Raw genomic sequence first — 19,024 nt, forward strand, 5'->3', positions numbered from 1 at the left:
ATTGGCTAGTACTCGTTACCTTCGTTGGTTGGGTTGGTTAGATTCAGGCATGAGGAGTGAGATTGGTTAGAGTTAGGGTAAGAATATCAGGGTAAGCCAATCAGAGGCAGAGTAGGGAGGGCCACGACTTCGCCATCCTAGGACAAAAACATCGCGTAAACGAAACGCCCATTTCCTCTTTAAACACAGGAAGTGGTTTTCTGGCAACAACAGCGCATTGATCCCCTCCCCACCACCACAACAATAAAAGAGAGACGGGTTTAACAATTAAAAAACCGCCACACAAACTCCTTTAAACGTCAATAAACTGCAGGATTTAAAGAACCGCCGCGGTGTGCCATGCTGTCGGACGCAGGTCAGTGTTCAGTAACGCTGCAGCTGCTCGCTAACAGTTACATGCTAAATGTGACAGGCTCAATATTTAAACGGCTCGCTGCTGTGTGTATTTGTCCCATTTGTGTCTGTTTTCACCTGCTACTTCACCTGTGTGTCCTTTACTTTTACCAGTTTGTAGTTAGCTCCGTTTGTGGGTTGCATTTGAGCATGATGGTGTCCGTTATAAAGAGCCAGCAGACACAACAAAGGCCCCATTTGAAGTGAGCTGCACTGCATTTGTCCACTGTTAGAGATATATAATGTGTTCACTGATGTTTAGACTATTCTGGGAATGCCTCTGGTGCCCGGAGAGCCAAGAAGAGGAGCTCCGGGGAGTCACCGGGGGATGGACAGACCCTGCGCTCCTCCGGGAGGCAGATCAATGTCCGAGTGAAGCGCACCAACAACCCTCCACCTGGACAGGTAACCTGCAGCATGTTCAAACCGTCTGCCTGCTGAGCACAGACATGCCTCATGTGTTTTTTTTTTTTTTTTTTTTTTTTTTTACCTCCCTCTCCCTTAAGACTTACTGAATGTATATAAAGTCACTTGTCATTTTTTTAACCATTCAATATTAATCTCAGCACTTCGCACGCTCTTCACACCTTTGCACTATTAGTATCCTGTTTGCAGTTCACAGAAACGGTTTCACTTGTATATAGATCCTTTCTGAGGCAGTGTTAGTAGTCAAAACTTTTTTCTTAAGTGAAACTATTAATACCACACAGAAAAAATACCATAAAAGTCCTGCATGCAAATTTTTACTTAAAAGTGAAGAATGAGTGGGGGGTTATTAGATGCGCAATTTATTTAAATTTAATGAACTTGTGTTGAAGGTGGAGCTTTTAATTCTTATATAATGCTGGATAGTTTAATCAATAATATGCATCATGTTTTATTTGTTATATTTTGTGAGTAAAATCTTCATCTGCAACATCACCAATAATGTTATTTGTCAGGTAAATGTAATAGTACATTGTTTTCCTCTGCAGTAGAAGTATACAGTTGCATATTTTTAAAATGCTTTTGAGGCCTTTTGTAAGATATTTTGGGGGCACAATGAGTTAGAAAAGTAACATAATTCAATATTTTTCATATCTAAACATCATAATATATCTATAGCTGTTTGCTATTTGGGGGCCGCCTGCAGGTGCCTACCTTGCCTTATGGTAAAGTCCGCATCTGGTTATGTGTAGGTGCACTTAGAGCCACTAAACAGGAGTCAAATTCCGTGTACGTGTAAACATACTTGGTTAATAAAGATGATTCTGATTAAAAAGCCCCCCCATCTCCCGTGGGACCCCCCGTGGTTCTATACTTAGTCACTCATACATAGCCCAACTGATGGTGGATTTTTGCGGCAGATACCGATATTGATGATTAATCATTTAGCCTATCTGATAGTGATCAGCCATATTCATTTTTAAGGATTATATTGACAGAATATAGTCAGTAGAGAAAGAGGATGACGGGCAAAAAGTCCTGACTGGTTTAAAACTGGGGATGTTACCACGTAAACTGTTTCACTGATATTTATTTTTTAACATAATCACATTATATGTCTAAGTGTATATATTGATGTATATATTCCTCCTGGAGGTGAAAATGGGGGACTGGAAATTTACCTGAGGACTGAGTTAAGGTGCACAAGTACTGCTGCTTTTAACCACCTCTTTCTGTGCATATACAGTATATATAAAAAATTGGATGAGTGAAATCGTCTTTTTGATATAAATAAAAATTTAAAAAGTAATTAGGCCTACTTTACACAAAAAACAACATAATCACATAACATAAACAAATGTTTTGATATATTTGGTTATTAAAGAATTGTGACCAAGATACACGCCGAGTGGGATATTTTACAGTTGAAAATTAAACCTTGTCAGAGCCAACGTTCTGGTGGATAAACTATGTGAAGGAGACAATGTTTTTAAATGACCGCAAACACATCTTTGTCATTTCTGTACTGCAGTTTCTTGTTATTTATCATATGTAGCGCAATATCAGTATATTTGCGATAAGCTATCAGATGATTCATCGGTCTAGCTCTTAATTTATACACTCCCTTTACTGTACTATTATACTAACTAAAAACGCAACATTTCTTGATGACAGGCAGATTTACCTAACCTTAGATCATAATAATTACAATAAACTAACAGACTTCAATCAGGACATCAAACTCTGGATGGTGGAGAACTTTCTCCAGTTTAAGCCTGTAGTTGTTTGAGTTTACTTTTTCTGTGTGTACTATCATAAACATATGATTTTTATTTATTTTTCCATTTCCTCTTCTCTCTTTTGTTTTGTGTCTGTCAGCACTGTACAGCTGTTTGGATCAACTGTGTTGTGTTTAAAGTAGGGATGCACAGATCCAACTTTTTCTCTCCTGACACCAATTCGGATACCTCAGCTCAGTGTTTCTGCTAGTAACAAGTACCAATCCAATACCAATGCTCTTTGTTTTTCCAGATTTAAAATCTGAATAATTTTACGTACTTGGTATTGTTTTTATGTGAGTTAAGATGAGGCCAACAATTGTTGTAGCATTAAAAATTCAATCAGCAGCCTCAGTGTAACTCAAAGTGGAAACACTGAATTTTACCTTGATGAAGAAACTGTAATTATTGTGGTTCAGTCACATCATTACCGACCAGATCTGTTGTATTGGATCGGTGCATCCCCAGTATAAAATGCTCTATAAATGAAGTTGAGTTTAGTTTGGCGATGACCCTCTCCACTGGATTCTAGAGCAAAAGAAAAGCAACAGATACAGAGGAGGAAGATGACCAGTCTGAGAAGAAGTACAGGAAGTGTGAGAAGGCCGGATGTTCTGCCACATACCCTGTTTGTTTCGCAAGTGCATCGGAAAGGTAGAATTTTTCCTGGTAGAAATCACAACTTTACTTTATCACTTCTTCGTAGATGTGCTATGGTTGTTTGATCATTATCAGCATGTTTTGATTCGTCTGTCTCTTCTCTCAGATGTGCTAAAAATGGATACACATCTCGTTGGTATCATTTGTCATGTGGCGAGCATTTCTGCAACGAATGTTTTGATCACTACTACAGAAGGTAAAAGAAATATTAACAGAGCCACTATTTTTATATATTGTAAAAAAACATGTCTTTGTAGATATGAAAGCACTTTGCAGTGTCTAGCGTAGAAATATATTGTAGCAGCATGAGAGATTAATATAAGTATGATCATTTTGTTTTCTTATTTCCAATGCTAGTCACAAAGACGGCTATGAGACTTTTGCTTCGTGGAAAAAGGTGTGGACTAGTAACGGGAAAAGTGAGCCCAGCCTTAAAGCGTTCATGGCAGATCAGCAGCTGCCCTTCTGGGTAAGAATAGGCAGCTTCCCTGGTTCCTGTTAAACAGTTGCATGCGGTTATTCTCTATGTCACAAATACAGAAATGTTCATTTTGAAATGTTCCTCTCAGGTTCAATGTACCAAACCAGACTGTAGGAAGTGGCGTCAGCTGACAAAGGAGATCCAACTTACTGCTTCCTTAGCAGCAACGTATCGCTGTGGGATGAAGTTCAGTAACATCAAGGTAAACAGGAAATAGAAAAAGAATCAACCAACCATTCATAAAGTGCCTTCTTTATTTTCCTATAATGATAATCTTTTGTGTTTGCTAACAGAGTGAGGGACCGGACCAGTGCTCCCAACCAGAGGACTTGGTAAGCTGGTGATGAGTGATGCTATGATCTGTTTTGGGATCCAAGTAGTTCTAACAAATTAAATGTAATCAGCCTTGCTTTAGCTACATTTAAGCAAAGTCTACAACCGATGTGATTAATTGATATTTAATCATTCTCTTTAATCACAAGCTGTTTCATTCCCATAGAGAGTGGCTGAGGTGACCGACAGCTGGTGGCATTCAATGCTGATTTTGCCGCCGTTGTTTAAAGAAAGCCCAGCCAGCCCTTTCCTCGCTGCTTACTATCCTGACTGTGTTGGAATGAGTCCATCAGGCTCTCCCAGCAACGTGTCTCTGACTGAGCTGAGGGCAGATCACTGCAGGGCCGTCCAGCCACAAAGTAAGTGACTGCACTCAAATGCACTCAAACATATTCAGCAGTACCAACACAAGACATGGCTATGGCTGACCAGTGTGTCTGTTTTTAGTGATTTTTTTTTTTTAGTGACTTTTAGCAGTGCCTCGTCTGTCATATATGTTGCACTGTGGAGATATTTTGCTCCCATGTATGCCGAATGTGTACTACGGAAGTAAGAATAAAGAACCTGAAAGTGAAATTCAAGTAAGCAGCCATTGTTTACTGTACCATGCTATACAGATTATTACTCCATATATAGACAGATATGGGACTAAGTGGGAATAATGAACCCATTTAGAGGTATCAGTCCAATGTGGTTTAGTAATCTTGATTGTCTGCCTCAGTTCCAGGTCTGTGTCCGTACTTTCAGCCCTTCTACCAGCCTAACGAGTGTGGCAAGGCTCTGTGTGTGAGACCGGATATGATGGAGCTCGATGAGCTTTACGAGTTTCCAGAATTTTCCCGCGATCCCACCATGTATCTGGCTCTGCGCAACCTTATTCTGGCCTCCTGGCACAAGAACTGCAAGGTACAGTGCAGACCTGTTTTTGAACCAGGAATAAAAATAGCTTGTTGTATTTTTCTACCTTTGAATAACCCATTTTCTCTTATGATTATGATTACAAAAATCAGCAAGCAATTAAAACAATTAATAAAAAATCTTTTTTTTTTTTTTTCTAAAGGAGGTGCTGACGTCGCAGAAATGTGCGCAGCACATCATTGTTCGGGGGTTGGTGCGTGTGCGCTGTGTGCAGGAGATGGATCGGGTCCTCCACTTCATGACCAGGAAGGGTCTGATCAACACGGGCGTGCTGGCTGTCAAACGGCCTCTGCTCCCTGAACGATATCGCTCTGTGAGTGTCTTCATCTTCACTTGATCATGAAGCATTAAGACAGCAACAGCACACATCTATACCTAAAAGTTTTTTTATAATTTTTGCAGAAGAACGTTATCATCATCGGTGCAGGAGCTTCAGGGCTGGCTGCTGCACGGCAGCTGCAAAACTTTGGCACTCAGGTAACTGTCACACATCTTCACAGACCTGTTGTTTTACTCTGTTTGCTGGACACAGAGCTTCCCCTTCACACTCTCCTCATCGGTTTACAGGTGGTGGTGCTCGAGGCGAGGGAGAGAATCGGAGGTCGTGTGTGGGATGATACCTCTCTGGGCGTCACTGTGGGTCGAGGAGCTCAGATTGTTAATGGCTGCATAAACAACCCCATTGCTCTGATGTGTGAACAGGTGAGAAATATTTATAGGCTTAGAAATATAAAAATGTGTTTCTTGCATCTGTGTTTTTTCTAAATTGCCTCTTGACTCTTCCACTGCAGATGGGAATCAAGATGCACAAACTGGGAGAGCGGTGTGACTTATTTCAGGAGGGTGGGCAGGTTACTGACCCGGCCATCGACAAGCGCATGGACTTCCACTTCAACGCCATCCTGGACGTAGTGTCAGAATGGAGGAAGGACAAATCACAGAACCAGGACACACCGCTGGGAGGTACTGAACTGTTATCACCAAACACAGCATGATTATTTCCATCTAAGATCCTATGGCCTTTACAGACAGACCGTATTTCCTCAAATAGTGACTGGGGCCTTTATTTACCTCAACTGCAGGTAACAGGCCTTTATTTCAAATTCCCTCTATTTGACAAGTATATGGTCATATTTTAGTGCAAGGCCTCGTTTTGATCCACTCCTGTTTGCCCTATTAAAGTTACTGCATTATGCTGTTAATACAAACTCAACACTTCCTGTATCCGTTTTACAAATAAAAGCCCTCTAGCGCTTCAGTGGACAGAAATCTTTTATTTCTTAACAAGGCTTTCATTGTGAAACATTTGCAGGAACGTGTTGTAGAAAACTCATCGACTTGCAAGGGATACATGCGCATGTTTTATACAGCTGGATTACAATAAAACAATGTAGGTTTTCCCTACATTTAGCCTTAAACAATTTCTGTTTCTGTCAAATTGTTTTGGATTAGTGTTAGATTTATACATGTCAGTAGAAATAATGACATAATTGTTATAGATGGGTGAGGTTTTTTATGGTAAAAACTGCTACCAGAAGCATTTAGAGTTTGAAAAATTAGGACACCACACAGAGGGAGTGTTTTTTATTCTCACACACGCTGCCCTCAAACCTACATTAACCTTTTTCTGCTTTACAGGGAATTTTGCTGTTTTGTTCACACCAGAATCAGTGCAGATGATCTCAGAAATCTGATAAATTGCTGCAATTTGCGTTTATACTGAAAATGTCCTGACTCCTGCTTTCTGTTGTCAACACAAATTTCTAATTTATTTTTATACATTTTTATCTTTACAGAAAAAGTCCAAGAGGTGAAAAAGAACTTTCTTCAGGAGTCTGGAATCCAGTTCAGTGAGTTGGAGGAGAAGGTGCTTCAGTTTCATCTCAGCAACCTGGAATACGCCTGTGGAAGCACGCTAGACCAGGTCTGAAGAAGTCAAACTATAAAGGGCTGCAAGACATTTCTGCAGTGAAGTGTCCCTGGGCCACCAGAATTTTAGAGGTTTTGATGGAGTGAAATTTCATGCTGGATTATTTTTTTTACAAACATTCCTTAATTTGGACCTGTGCCATGTAAAATCAGGAAATAATTTATCACAGAAACAACAGTGCATGTGTCTGTGTTTGTGTTTGTTTAGAGATTTTGAGTAATTTTCTCTGTCTGAGCTTAAAGAAAACTCTTTAAAGGGACGTTTAATGACATGTCTGCATTCTGACAGATTATTTTGTTGTTTGGATGGTTTTTAATATCGTTTCTTTAAGATAATTGTGATTAAAAATGTTCTCAAGCATATATGTTTTATTTGTAGGTATCTGCAAGATCCTGGGACCACAATGAATTTTTTGCCCAGTTCTCAGGAGACCACACTTTACTCACCAAGGGCTACTCTGCTTTACTCCACAAACTGGCCGAGGGCCTCGACATCCGCACAAAGTGTCCGGTGTGTAATTCAAACATTTTAATTCCAGCTGCCACTCGTATCTCTGTTACATTAAGGTGTATATGACCTAGAGGAATCTCAAAGTGAAAAATTAAATGTGCATTTTTGTTTTAGGTTAAAGCCATTGACTACTCAGGTGACACTGTCAAAGTTACTTCCTCCAGTGGGTCCCAGTGGACAGCACAGAAGGTAAAAATGTGTTAATAGAGAGATGACGATGCTGCAGAGGGTTGATTCTTTAGAACAAAATGAGGAGTTCTCTTTCATTGACTCTTCCTCATGTTGCTGTATAATCTCCAATATCCATATCCAGACCTCAATTTAGTTAATTTTCAAGAATATTATCTGTATTTTCTAAAACTGAACACAAGTTAGGTCAGATTTTCCCATAGATAGTATCTTTTGTTGAGTCTCGAGTCTGTTCAACATGCAATATTATTCAGTTTTACTTCTACTCTTTCACTTTTTCTTTTCTAGGTTCTTGTTACAGCCCCGTTGACGTTACTTCAAAAGAACGTGATTCAGTTCAACCCCCCACTTCCTGAGAGGAAACTGAAAGCGATCCACAGTCTGGGAACGGGTATCATAGAAAAAGTAATGCATGTAAAAACAACTACTTGGAAGTTTATGTGTAACACACATAAGGCTGTGAAGGCTGTCAGGCAAATATTGCTAAATTTGTATCTGTGAAAGAAAGTTTCTTTTTTCTATCAGCCACTGTGTATGAAGTGTTTGCACTCATTCAGAACATTTTGTTTTATGGCAGATTAATAGACGTGATTACAGAATATTGAAATCTGGCGATCATAATGTCCTGCTGACAAGTTGGATAAACTAGGTGTATGATTAGAGTAAGTTGCTTCCTTGTATTGCTAAAGTATTATTTTAAATCCTCCTACAGATCGCTCTTCAGTTCCCGTACAGATTCTGGGACAACAAAATCCAAGGGGCGGACTACTTCGGCCACATCCCACCGGGTCCTGACAAGAGAGGCATGTTCAGTGTCTTCTATGACATGAATCCACAGGTTTGTTTTTTCTCCTTTTACTCACAAGACTCGGGAGCTAACAATGTCCTACAGCTGAACTGTTACACACTTATAATTTGACTGAATTTGGTGATGGACTGTGAGTGAGTGTAACTGGAAGCCGAGTTATGTTTCTTTGTTTGTTTAACAGGAAGCGATTTGAAAACAACCAGAAACATAACAAGATACAGATTATATTCACTTTCACATCTAGATGATAATTTGCCTAATGCTGTGTGTGTGTGTGTGTGTGTGTGTGTGTGTGTGTGTGTGTGTAGGGGAAGCAGGCTGTCCTCATGTCTGTCATCACTGGTGATGCTGTTCCTTCTCTCCGGGACATGGAGGAGAAAGAGGTGGTAGACGAGTGCATGAAGGTCCTGCGTGAACTCTTCAAGGAACAGGTAACAATGTCACATTCTGCAAAGAGCTGCTAATACACTTGCACTGACATTTCTGGGATAATGCTGACACTTTATTCAAGATAAACCATGATTACAGCAACGATACAATGTGACAGAATTAACTGACTATGAAATTAACCTCCTCAGGCAAACAAAAAACCAACACAAAGTCCCAGGAACAGGAACTAAATCAAGTCAAGTTCCTACTTGCGTTTCGCTTGCATCTGACAAACAGTGAATATTAGGTGTGACTTAGACCAGTAATGAGAAGTAGTGGCACATTTTTTGTAACAACACAGAGTCATAATGTTGTTGATTGTTATTAAATGCTGTGGGACGTTTGAATGGATGTTAGAGAGATGACGTAAAACACTTTCCAGATAGTTCCTGGACCATCAGGAAGGACAACTAGTGGAGCAGTGACTTTTTGACTGTGGCTGAACTAAATTTTTATCCTGGTTCCTCCATTGAAATGCAAGTAAAGCTCCAAAGTGTCCTGAGTTCCTGAAAAAGTACAAAAAATATAAAGGTACAGTGATTGGGTAACAGCAGATTCATGACGATCCCTCAGAAATACGCAGCTCATTTCCTATAAACACCAAAGACATCAATTACATCCATACACAGTTTTATAGATTTGCTTGTGGTTTTGTGTGTGTGTGAGTGTGTTTTTTTTGTTACTGATGTTATTTCCTGTCTTTGACAGGAGGTCCCAGAGCCACTGCATTCCTTTGTCACACATTGGAGCAAAGACATGTGGTCCCAGATGTCCTACAGCTTTGTGAAGACGGGGGGCAGCGGAGAGGCCTACGACATCCTCGCTGAGGACGTGCAGGGAAAAGTGTTCTTTGCTGGAGAGGTAACAATGCTTTTCCTACTGTGACATCTCAAAATGTCTTCTGTAAAGTTTGGTTTCTAGAGGTTTGTGCTCTTTTGTTTGCTCAGAACAGTTTCTTTTTGTTTGTTTGTTTTTCCTGAAATGACCTCCAGGATCCATTTAGTACAGGAACCATTAACCAGGGTGTGGATTGAATGTCTACTGTTTCATATCAGTTACTGATTTACACATGGAGTTGTTACTTTAAAGGATAAGGCTGACAATTTTCTATATTTTTCTTATTGTCAACAATTCTCATGTGCAGAGCCAAACCAATAATTAATTGATCTACTTACAAGTATTGTCTGTGTATCTGAAGCCTGATATATCTGTGCTGAAACATGTCAATAACCACCATTGCACTGGGTGACACCAGTGCAATGGTGATCGCTGTTATTAGTCTTTGGAGATGCTTCTAAACAAACTAACAGACCCAAACTCTTTGTGGCGAAGGTACATGTCACCCAGTGCAGCAGTGTGGCTCACTGATTCGTTTTTAATAGTTTTTGGACAACAATGGAGGTCTACAGAACAGAAGAATAGATATATCAGGCTTTGGCAACACACAAGATTTGTTGACAATAAGAAAAGTATAGAAAATCACCAGCCTTATCCTTTAAGAACTGATTTGAGCAGCTGGTTTATGTTTTGATCTTCACATAGCAGGTTTTGTTCCTATGAAAGCCTCTTTTTCACTGATTTATTCTTACTGGGTTTTTTTTGCGACCAGGCCACCAACAGACACTTCCCTCAGACTGTGACTGGAGCCTACCTGAGCGGAGTCCGAGAGGCCAGCAAGATGGCTGCTATGTAAACTCTGTCAGTCCCAGAGCACTCAAAAACACCAGCATGGACACACAGGTTGCACAGAGCAACACATCGGACCGTTAATGAACCCGGACTGCATCTCCTGAATGGCTCCACTTGAAAATGATGTTTCACTGAACTGTAATGTGTCTGATCAGCAAGATGCCATTACGTGCTTTCCAATAGCGGGGTCAAGAAGGGCTCTCCAGGGCCTGACTCCAAATATTTCACACAAGAGAAGTTAAACGCTTTATATTTATATCAAAAAATCCAATGTTGTTTGTTGGTGACAAGATGCAAAGACACAAAACGTAGCAAGACATGAATAACGGATAGTACCTGTGCAGCTCTGCCTGGGTCCGCTGTGATGGAAAGCAGGATGGTGTTAAATTTGTTGTGAGTTTAATGAGTGCTGTACTTCTGTGATGGTCAGAAAAATTTAATTTTGAGAACTTAGGGTGCATGAAACATTGGTAAATCATCTAATCATGAATGCAGATGAATACAATTTAATCTCCAAGGATCAACTTTTAAGAGATTATATTGCAGCGATATTTAAAAACATTTTCTTTTCCGAGAGTTACCTACCGATGTTTTATACAACTGTAATGAATTTGTATTGTTCTATATGTGTTTAATGTGTTGGTACAACTGGTGACATGATTATGAAAGAAAGGTTAGATATATTGGAGTATTTCTGTGATAGCACTTTTGATTTAGAACGGTTATATGATTTAAAATAGTAAGAAAAAGAAATGAATAGTTGATGTATGTGAGAAGTTGAATTCCCCCGTTAGGACCGAGTATGATGAGAAGACACCAGATTGCCCCCTTACTTTCTCAGGGATGTGATCAGGACAACAACAGGAAATTATGTGATCGGACAATTCTGAAGATGGTTGGAAAAAAAAATAACAGAGCCAACCAAAGGAGGAGAAAAATCTCCTCCATATATGTCTTGCATTAGTTCCTGAGCAATTATGTAAGTTCCTGAGGTTTGGGGTTGGGGAACAGCACAACAATGTCCTCACTTTCTTTGATTTACGTTGACTAATGAAGCTTTATGTGTAGGTCCTCATATCTCTGTCTGGATCAGTACAACTAGATGATCATGTCTTGTTTGTCAGACATTACAGTGCTTGAGTATTTATCATGTATGTGTGTAATAAACAGAGCTATCAACTGCCATAATTTTCTGTTTAACTTTTGTATGAGGTTTTTTTTTGTTTTGCTTTTTACTGTAGGTTTCCCTTTTCTTGTCAGTAATTGTAATATTTATGCCAACCTACAAGAGATTGACTCTTCTGTAAAGTGAGCTTGGATGGGTTTACTTTCCATTTCATTGTACTGAGGAAGGATATGAGTAGAGCTGAAAGGAGTAATTGATTAATCAATTAGCTGATTGACAGAAAATGAACTGGCAACAATTTTGAGCATCGGATTAAGTGTTCAAGTGAATATAATTGTTGCAGCCCAGTCTAATAGTGACTGATAATACAATTTTACCACTTGGTTAGTTAGCTAGCAATATAACAATATACTGTACAAATTACAATTAAGTGTCCCATGTTTGAAGTTTTTCTTGGGTAAATTACAAGAGTATTATCAGCTAAACATACTTTAAGTATCAAAAGTAGCCTACTTATTGTGCAGATGGCCCAAAGTGTTACTATTGGATAATTATTGATAAATGGACATGTAAGTGATATTTAAAGGTGCAGTGTGTAGGATTTAGTGACATCTAGCGGTGAGGTTGCAGATCGCAACAAACTTAATACCCCTTCCCTTCCAAGCATATAGGAGAACCAGTGGTGGCTGTGAAAAACACGATAGGCCCTCTCTAGAGCCAGTGTTTGGTTTTTCTGTTCATGCAAACAGGTGATTTGAATAGATAAACACACATCCTACTTCAGAAAACTGTTTTGTCATTAGTGAGTCCGTGTCATATTTTAAAGGCTCTATGTCCTGAATGTCAGCTCAGGAGAAATGGGGGTTAAAGACCAAGAAAGGTAGTGTCACTACAAAATGCAGTCTGTGTAATAATACTTCATAGATTGTGAACTCAACATTGGGATATCAAAAGTGGGTTAGAAAATTACATAAAACATCCACAATCAGTTTTGTCTTTCAGGATATGTTAGTTTGAAATGTGCTTTCAGTGTAAGTGATGGCGGCCAAAATCCATAGTGTGTCCACACAGTCATTTAAAAGTTTATCTGAAGCTTATATGAGGCTTCAGCAGTCTGAGTTAGTCATATCAAGTGGATATCTGCCACATTTACAGTCTTTTTAGCATCAAATTCCCTCTTTGTGTTTCCTCTTATAGTGTTTCCCTGTTGAGCTACAGTGGAAGTAAATTTGCCATTAAAGAGACTGTAACACTGAAAGATATTTACTTGATTTGACTGAGGTAGGGGGAAGTTACAGTTCATACAAAGATTTTAAACAAAAAACAGGCATTCATTGTTTTTCTAGCCTTTGGATTAGATGAAAATCGAATCGAATCAATGTACTGTTTGACCTTTGTATGAACTCTGGCCAATAAAATTAAAAGATTTGTAAGAGTATGTAGCTGGTTTATAGGTATCTTCTAGCACATCTTTCTTCAGTTGCTAGGTGACCGCTCCCATGACGTCAGGGTGCATCATCAACACTCGCCCCAGCGTACATCCATGGTCTGTCCCCCTAAAAAATAAAACCGAAGACGGAAGAAAGCAAGTGAAATGTGAACTGGGACAATAATATATCCACAAGTAGAGACACAGTTGTTTTCAAACTTATGTAATGACACTCTGCGGCGTAGTGTCTGTAGCTATAAGCTGACGAACCAGCTAAAAACAAACCGCGAACTCGGCTCCTGAAGAAGGAGGAGAAGAAGCCATCACTCACAGCAGATCAACTTGGCGCGTTTAGTTTTAGAAGCTTAACTTACTTATTCTGACCAACAAAAAATGGACTGCACAGCCGACATGCCCGCTAATGTTGTACGCGACTCTCCAGGTAGTTAGGTTATAACATTATCTTTTAATTGTAGCTACGGAAGCACTGTTTTGTTGCTAACAGCTAGCATCCACATCAATGCTGCTAGCATCTGTTTATAGCAGTTAAGATGGGGGGAGTTCACATTTTAACACACTGATAAAAAGGAGGTTTTAGGAATTTGTGGGCAATGCACCAATAATATTACTACTGTTAGTTGTAATAAACAGTGCTGGAAACTGTCGACCATGTACATTTACTCAAGCACTGTCAAAGGGAAACTAGTTGTGTGACAGCTGTAGTGGGATCTGTATGTAATAAACATTCATAATACTGTAATTCACTGTCAAATTAAATAGCAGCGTTGTTAGCAGAAAGCCTTTCATTGTACTCTTTATTGTTCTTGTTTTAAAATTGTTTTTTCAGTGGAAATGAGCTAGTTATAAGTTATTGCATCAAATCATCACATCTCAACCACTGTGGACGCTTAGATGGTCCAGAGGTCTGAGATACTGTGTAGCCAGGACATAACTGGTTTGACTCTGGTGGGGAACCTTTATAGCTGGTCATTCAATTTGTTATTGAGCATTTATGACCCATTATCCTATTGCATCTTTGACTTGTCAGGTAAGAACAGCTCCAGCTCTGATGACTTAGTGCCTCTTGCGAAGCTCCTGATGAGGCAAGACAGCGAAGACAAACAGTCACGTGACAACACATGCAGCTTGACCTCCAGCTCCAACAATAATTCAAAAAAGGACAAAGGTGGTGAGCACCACAGATAAAAACATACTGTCAACAATGCTGTATATATGACATGCTTTATCAAGCCAGTTTAAGTAAAATATTTTCAAACTTTAACCTTTGGAAAGCGAAATGTACTAAATTTTGTGTGCTGATATCTTCTGCAGTTTTAGCTTCTGACGACTCCTCAGATGATGAACCGCTGATAAAGATGAAAACAACAGCAGCTAAGAAATCAGAGAAAAATGAAAACACATCACCCAGATCTAATGGCACGAATAAGAAGAATACAGGTCTATATATCACCAGCCATATTTCATCTGTTTTGTGTTGAATTATTTATGGAGTGGACAGCTTTAAACTAGTGCTATATGTAACTTTTTCAGATTTGAAAACAGATGATAGCTCTGACAATGAGCCTCTGATGGAGATAGCCAAAACTGCAAAAAAGTCTCTCTCAGTGCCTCCAAAAAAATCTGTTGATACAAAGAAGAAAGGTAAGATCGTTTTCTGTGGATGCACCTGGAGCATTAACAGAAAGCTGTTACTCTCTGTGTAACGCAATTATTCTTGACTTGTTACAGAGGCACTAGAGGATGATGCTAGTTCAGATGATGAGCCTTTAATTGAAGTTGCCAAGAAAGTAAAGTCCCAACGTCAGGGAAAGTCACCAAGAAAAGCAACTCTGGTTATGAAATCCAAAAGGAACGCTGACAGGAAACAGGGTAGGTGTGAAAATGTGGAAATCAGATCTCATCTAAAATGCTTTTCTCATAGCACTTGTACCAAAAACGTATTTTTGTTTGTTGTAGTTAAATATGCAGAGTCTTCCACTGACAGCTCAGACTATGAGCCTCTGGCCACAAAGAGGAAGAAGACAAAGGCTGCTAAAGAGCAAAAGTCTTCTGCAAACAGCAAGAATACAAGACCAAAACTTACAGGAAAATCACTAAAAGGTAGGCAGCATGTACAAATATGGACAGAATAACCAGTGTATTTAAAAGGTAAGTACACTGGCATGATCTTAATTACATGTACAGTAGTTCAAGTACTAACTTCTTGGATTTTTAAAGACTCTTCGTCCCCAGACAACAGCTCGGATGAGGATGATGTGCCCTTGGTGAACCTCATTGCCAAGCAGAGGAAACCAGTGAAGAGAAACACAAAGACAACAAAAAAAGCGACTGTATCGCAAGGAAGCGCGTCTAAAAAGAGACAAGGTACTGTAGCAGTAACCACGAGGAAAACTTAAAGCCCCTAAAAATATGGTTTCATGTCTGGAAGTATTTCTGTGCAGTCATGACTGAATAACCAATGAATTAACCAAAGTAAGGATAAAAACATCATCAGTTATTATTTATTAAGAGATTAACACTTACAGAAAAAACACTTTTATTCTCGACCAGAAGGAAACATTTTTAAAACCTCACTGCTGTCACTGTTTTTATGCAGGGCCGTCAGATGAAAGCTCGGATGATGAACCCTTGATCCATCTCATGAAAAAGACCCGCACAGACAAACAGTCCAATACAAAAACGAGGGCTTCAACCCCGAAGAAGAGAGCAACACCTGCCAAACAGCCAAGAAAGAAAACTTCAGCTGGTAAAGTTTACAGAAATTAAAATGAAAATCATAACACTAACTGTAGAGGTGCTGCTCAGCAAAACCCCTTACTGTGAAAAAAAAAGTGTGTTGGAAGAATGTATCTTTCAGAAATGTATTTGCTGTTCATATCAGCAGCAGGACTTACTGAGCATGAGGACGTAAATATGTGCACAAAGTGTTAGAGGGAAGATAAAATCTATAAGTTTAAGAATTGCGAGAGGAGACTGAGAGCCTGCTGATTGTATTGCAGCCAATGGAGTGTGACAGCACTCTCCCTATCAATTAAGGTTAAGGTCTCTAAAACTATAACTCCTATGGGAAATATATGTACATTTTGAGAGAGAGGAGGCTTGTGGCAACATTTTAAGGTATGATATGTTCAGATTTTTTTTTCCCGGTCTAAAAAAAATCTCTGCTCTCCCCTCTAACTTATGATGTCACACACTGATGAGATCTGAAAACTGCTGTAAAAGCCCTCACTTTAGACTTAAATTTCTCCAAAAGCGCAAAAGGTATCACAGCACAGAATACAACTTCGGAAATTCAAAGTTTTGTGCACGTTTTCAATTTGAATGGAGCCTGTAGACCAACATACAGTATGTCAGAGCAGATGAGTATCAAAGTCAAAAAGGTTCCAACTCAGTTAGATCATTCATCTCATAGACTGCCATTATAGATTTTGATGTTTAAAAATTCGCATAAAATCCCTGGAATATGCTAAAAAATAGAAAAGTAATAGCACACATCTTCTGAATGAGCTTCACAGTTTGACATTTGAATGTTTTTTCTAGCACAACGTGTGTAGCAGTTGAAAAGGTCTAAAAAGGTATTGTAGCAGTAACCATGAGGAAAACTTATTATTTATTATTAAGAGATTAACACTTACAGAAAAAACACTTTATTCTTCACTAGAAGGAAACATTTTATAATCCTTGCTGCTGTCACTGTTTTTATGCAGGACCGTCAGATGAAAGCTCGGATGAGGAACCCTTGATTCGTCTCGTGGAAAAGACCCGCACAGACAAACAGTCCAATACAAAAACGAGGGCTTCAACCCCAAAGAAGAGAGCAACACCTGCCAAACAGCCAAGAAAGAAGACTTCAGCTGGTAAAGTTCATAACACCAACAGTAGAGGTGCTGCTCAGCAAAACCCCTCAGTGGAAAAACAAATATTTAAAGAAAGTAGTGATGGAAGAATGTATCTTACAGAAATGTATTTGTTGTTCATATCAGTCATGCATATATGTTTTATAAATGTTTTTTCAGATTTGTCTAGCAACAGTTCAGATGATGAACCCTTAATCAAAACAGCTAGACACCCACAAGTGACCAAAATCTTGAGAATAATACTGGAGAGATGCGATGTTGAAGAAGCTGGGGCGACAGGGAACCTGAACAAAACTAGAACAGGTACTGATTACCTATCCACAACCATGTTGTAATAAAATCTGATAATAAAAGAATAACATTATTCTTAATCTCCAATGCAGAAAGATAGATTACTGAAGAGTTAGAGCGCTTGGAGGAATCACCAGAAGTCTTTTGGTAGAAGAAGAAGCAGATGAAACGTACAGCTGCAACAATGAGAAGAGAAGAAATTGCTCCTTTTTTTTTCGTCACCTTTCACCTTCTGGACCAGGACGTTTAAACCACCCAGTGGCTCAAAGTTTGAGAAACTTCCCAAAATGTTTTAAATCCCTCGGAGAGACACCTCTTAAACATCCTTTAGTGTTCATGTAAAGATCGACAGTGTGTTTTATATACAGTACATAAATGTTAATTTAAGGGGTTAATAATTTATACTCCAGTTTTTAAGTTTGGGACCAAATTTTGCAAGTTCCTGAAGTATTTTATGTCTATGATGTTATTTTACTATTTGTGCCTGTCGTTTGCTTTTACTGTTTCTTCTAATTTTAATTTTTCAAAAGAGAATAATTTAACGCACAGTGATGTTGCACAGTGATTTCTGCTTTCATACGAGTTGACTGTATACTCAGCATGTTGCAGTGACAATCTGTTGTGTTGGATTAAACTGCTTTCACTATGAAATTCAGGTATCAGTGTCTGTTACTTTCATTCAGGTACGATCTTAACGGTCCACTTCAGATATATTATGGTATATATGGTATTTTATACAGTTAAATTCACTTTTATATCACTCATTGTTAAATGTAATATTTCATGTGTGCCTGGAATTACTTGGCATACCAGCAGCGATGTGTATAGTTATACCTATTACAGTTTATTTTAGTTTAAAGGGGCACACCACCAATTTTACACATGAAGCTCAGTTTACTCGTAATGAGGTAGTAAAAACAGCTGGATAATGTATTTTGTGGCTCTAGAGGGAGCTTTCTAAAGTCTGAGAAAATAATCCTGATTATGTCATCTCAGGTTGGATTTGAAAACAACAAATATAACAGAAAACTTGCATTACAAATTGGGGATGTAAAGTTTGATAGGTTAGGACATTTACAGGGCAGAGAAGGTCTTACAAAAGATGCTTTTGGTTACATTTTGGGAAATTTGGATCCATTGTTTTTGGTCATGACTATTGATATAAATATTTTAGGCTGTGTTGTTTTGATTTTGACTGTTTTGTCTCTTGCAAGTTCCCTTTATTTATGGAAGTGCAATACTGAGTTCCTCTAAGCCCCTAAAATTAGTTCAAAATATGTTTTTTTTTGTTTGTTTTTTGATTAATTGATTTATGATTAAGATCTCAGAGCCACATTTGATGATTTCTTCTAATTATTTTCTTGTCTGACAGTCAAAAGCCAAAAGATGTTAATTTTACACTGCTATAATCCTGAAAAGCAGCAGATCAATTGATTTTGTGTTGATGATCAATAGATGAATCGATTAAGCGGTTGAATACTAGTTAAAATACAGGATCTTTTCCATTTCCAACAATTTAAGACATGACCACAAGAATAAGATGTATAAGAAATTTAACACCATTTGTATATCTGACAGTTAAATTTCTCCAGAAGTAAAAAAGGTATCACAACACAGAATACAACTTTGGAAATTCAAAGCCTTGTGAACGTTTTAAAGTTTGAATGGAGTCTGTAGGATAAGGGACGTCCGAGCAGTTGAGTCTTAAAATGACAAAGGTCCAATTCTCCCATAGACTCCCATTATAAATGTTGAT

The 19,024-nt window shown here is 38.7% G+C and overlaps 2 protein-coding genes across 6 annotated transcripts; both read left to right on the top strand.

Moving 5' to 3' along the window:
* The first annotated feature begins 158 nt into the window (after positions 1-158).
* Positions 159-11,744, top strand: LOC121912680 (lysine-specific histone demethylase 1B). The gene is made up of 21 exons (XM_042434994.1): positions 159-355; positions 656-798; positions 3,130-3,251; positions 3,364-3,453; positions 3,615-3,726; positions 3,827-3,940; positions 4,032-4,070; positions 4,238-4,430; positions 4,793-4,977; positions 5,132-5,302; positions 5,392-5,466; positions 5,557-5,691; positions 5,781-5,952; positions 6,786-6,913; positions 7,298-7,429; positions 7,544-7,618; positions 7,907-8,023; positions 8,331-8,456; positions 8,735-8,857; positions 9,564-9,716; positions 10,465-11,744. Exons 1-21 carry the CDS (start codon positions 340-342, stop codon positions 10,546-10,548), a joined length of 2,505 nt encoding a protein of 834 aa, XP_042290928.1. The 5' UTR covers positions 159-339; the 3' UTR covers positions 10,549-11,744.
* Positions 11,745-13,160: 1,416 nt separating this feature from the next.
* LOC121912693 (nucleolar protein dao-5-like) lies at positions 13,161-17,919 on the top strand. 5 transcript variants are annotated; one of them, XM_042435018.1, is made up of 11 exons: positions 13,161-13,541; positions 14,148-14,288; positions 14,432-14,557; positions 14,651-14,761; positions 14,849-14,989; positions 15,077-15,220; positions 15,338-15,484; positions 15,717-15,866; positions 16,828-17,004; positions 17,137-17,280; positions 17,361-17,919. In XM_042435018.1, exons 1-11 carry the CDS (start codon positions 13,493-13,495, stop codon positions 17,366-17,368), a joined length of 1,338 nt encoding a protein of 445 aa, XP_042290952.1. In that variant the 5' UTR covers positions 13,161-13,492; the 3' UTR covers positions 17,369-17,919. The 5 variants fall into 5 exon arrangements, with proteins under 5 accessions (XP_042290952.1, XP_042290953.1, XP_042290955.1 ...); XM_042435019.1 differs by having other exon boundaries at positions 14,148-14,285; XM_042435020.1 differs by having other exon boundaries at positions 13,162-13,541; positions 16,828-16,977.
* Positions 17,920-19,024: the final 1,105 nt, after the last annotated feature.

This window comes from Thunnus maccoyii, chromosome 15, assembly GCF_910596095.1.
Source record: "Thunnus maccoyii chromosome 15, fThuMac1.1, whole genome shotgun sequence".
NCBI classification, from domain to species: Eukaryota; Metazoa; Chordata; class Actinopteri; order Scombriformes; family Scombridae; genus Thunnus; species Thunnus maccoyii.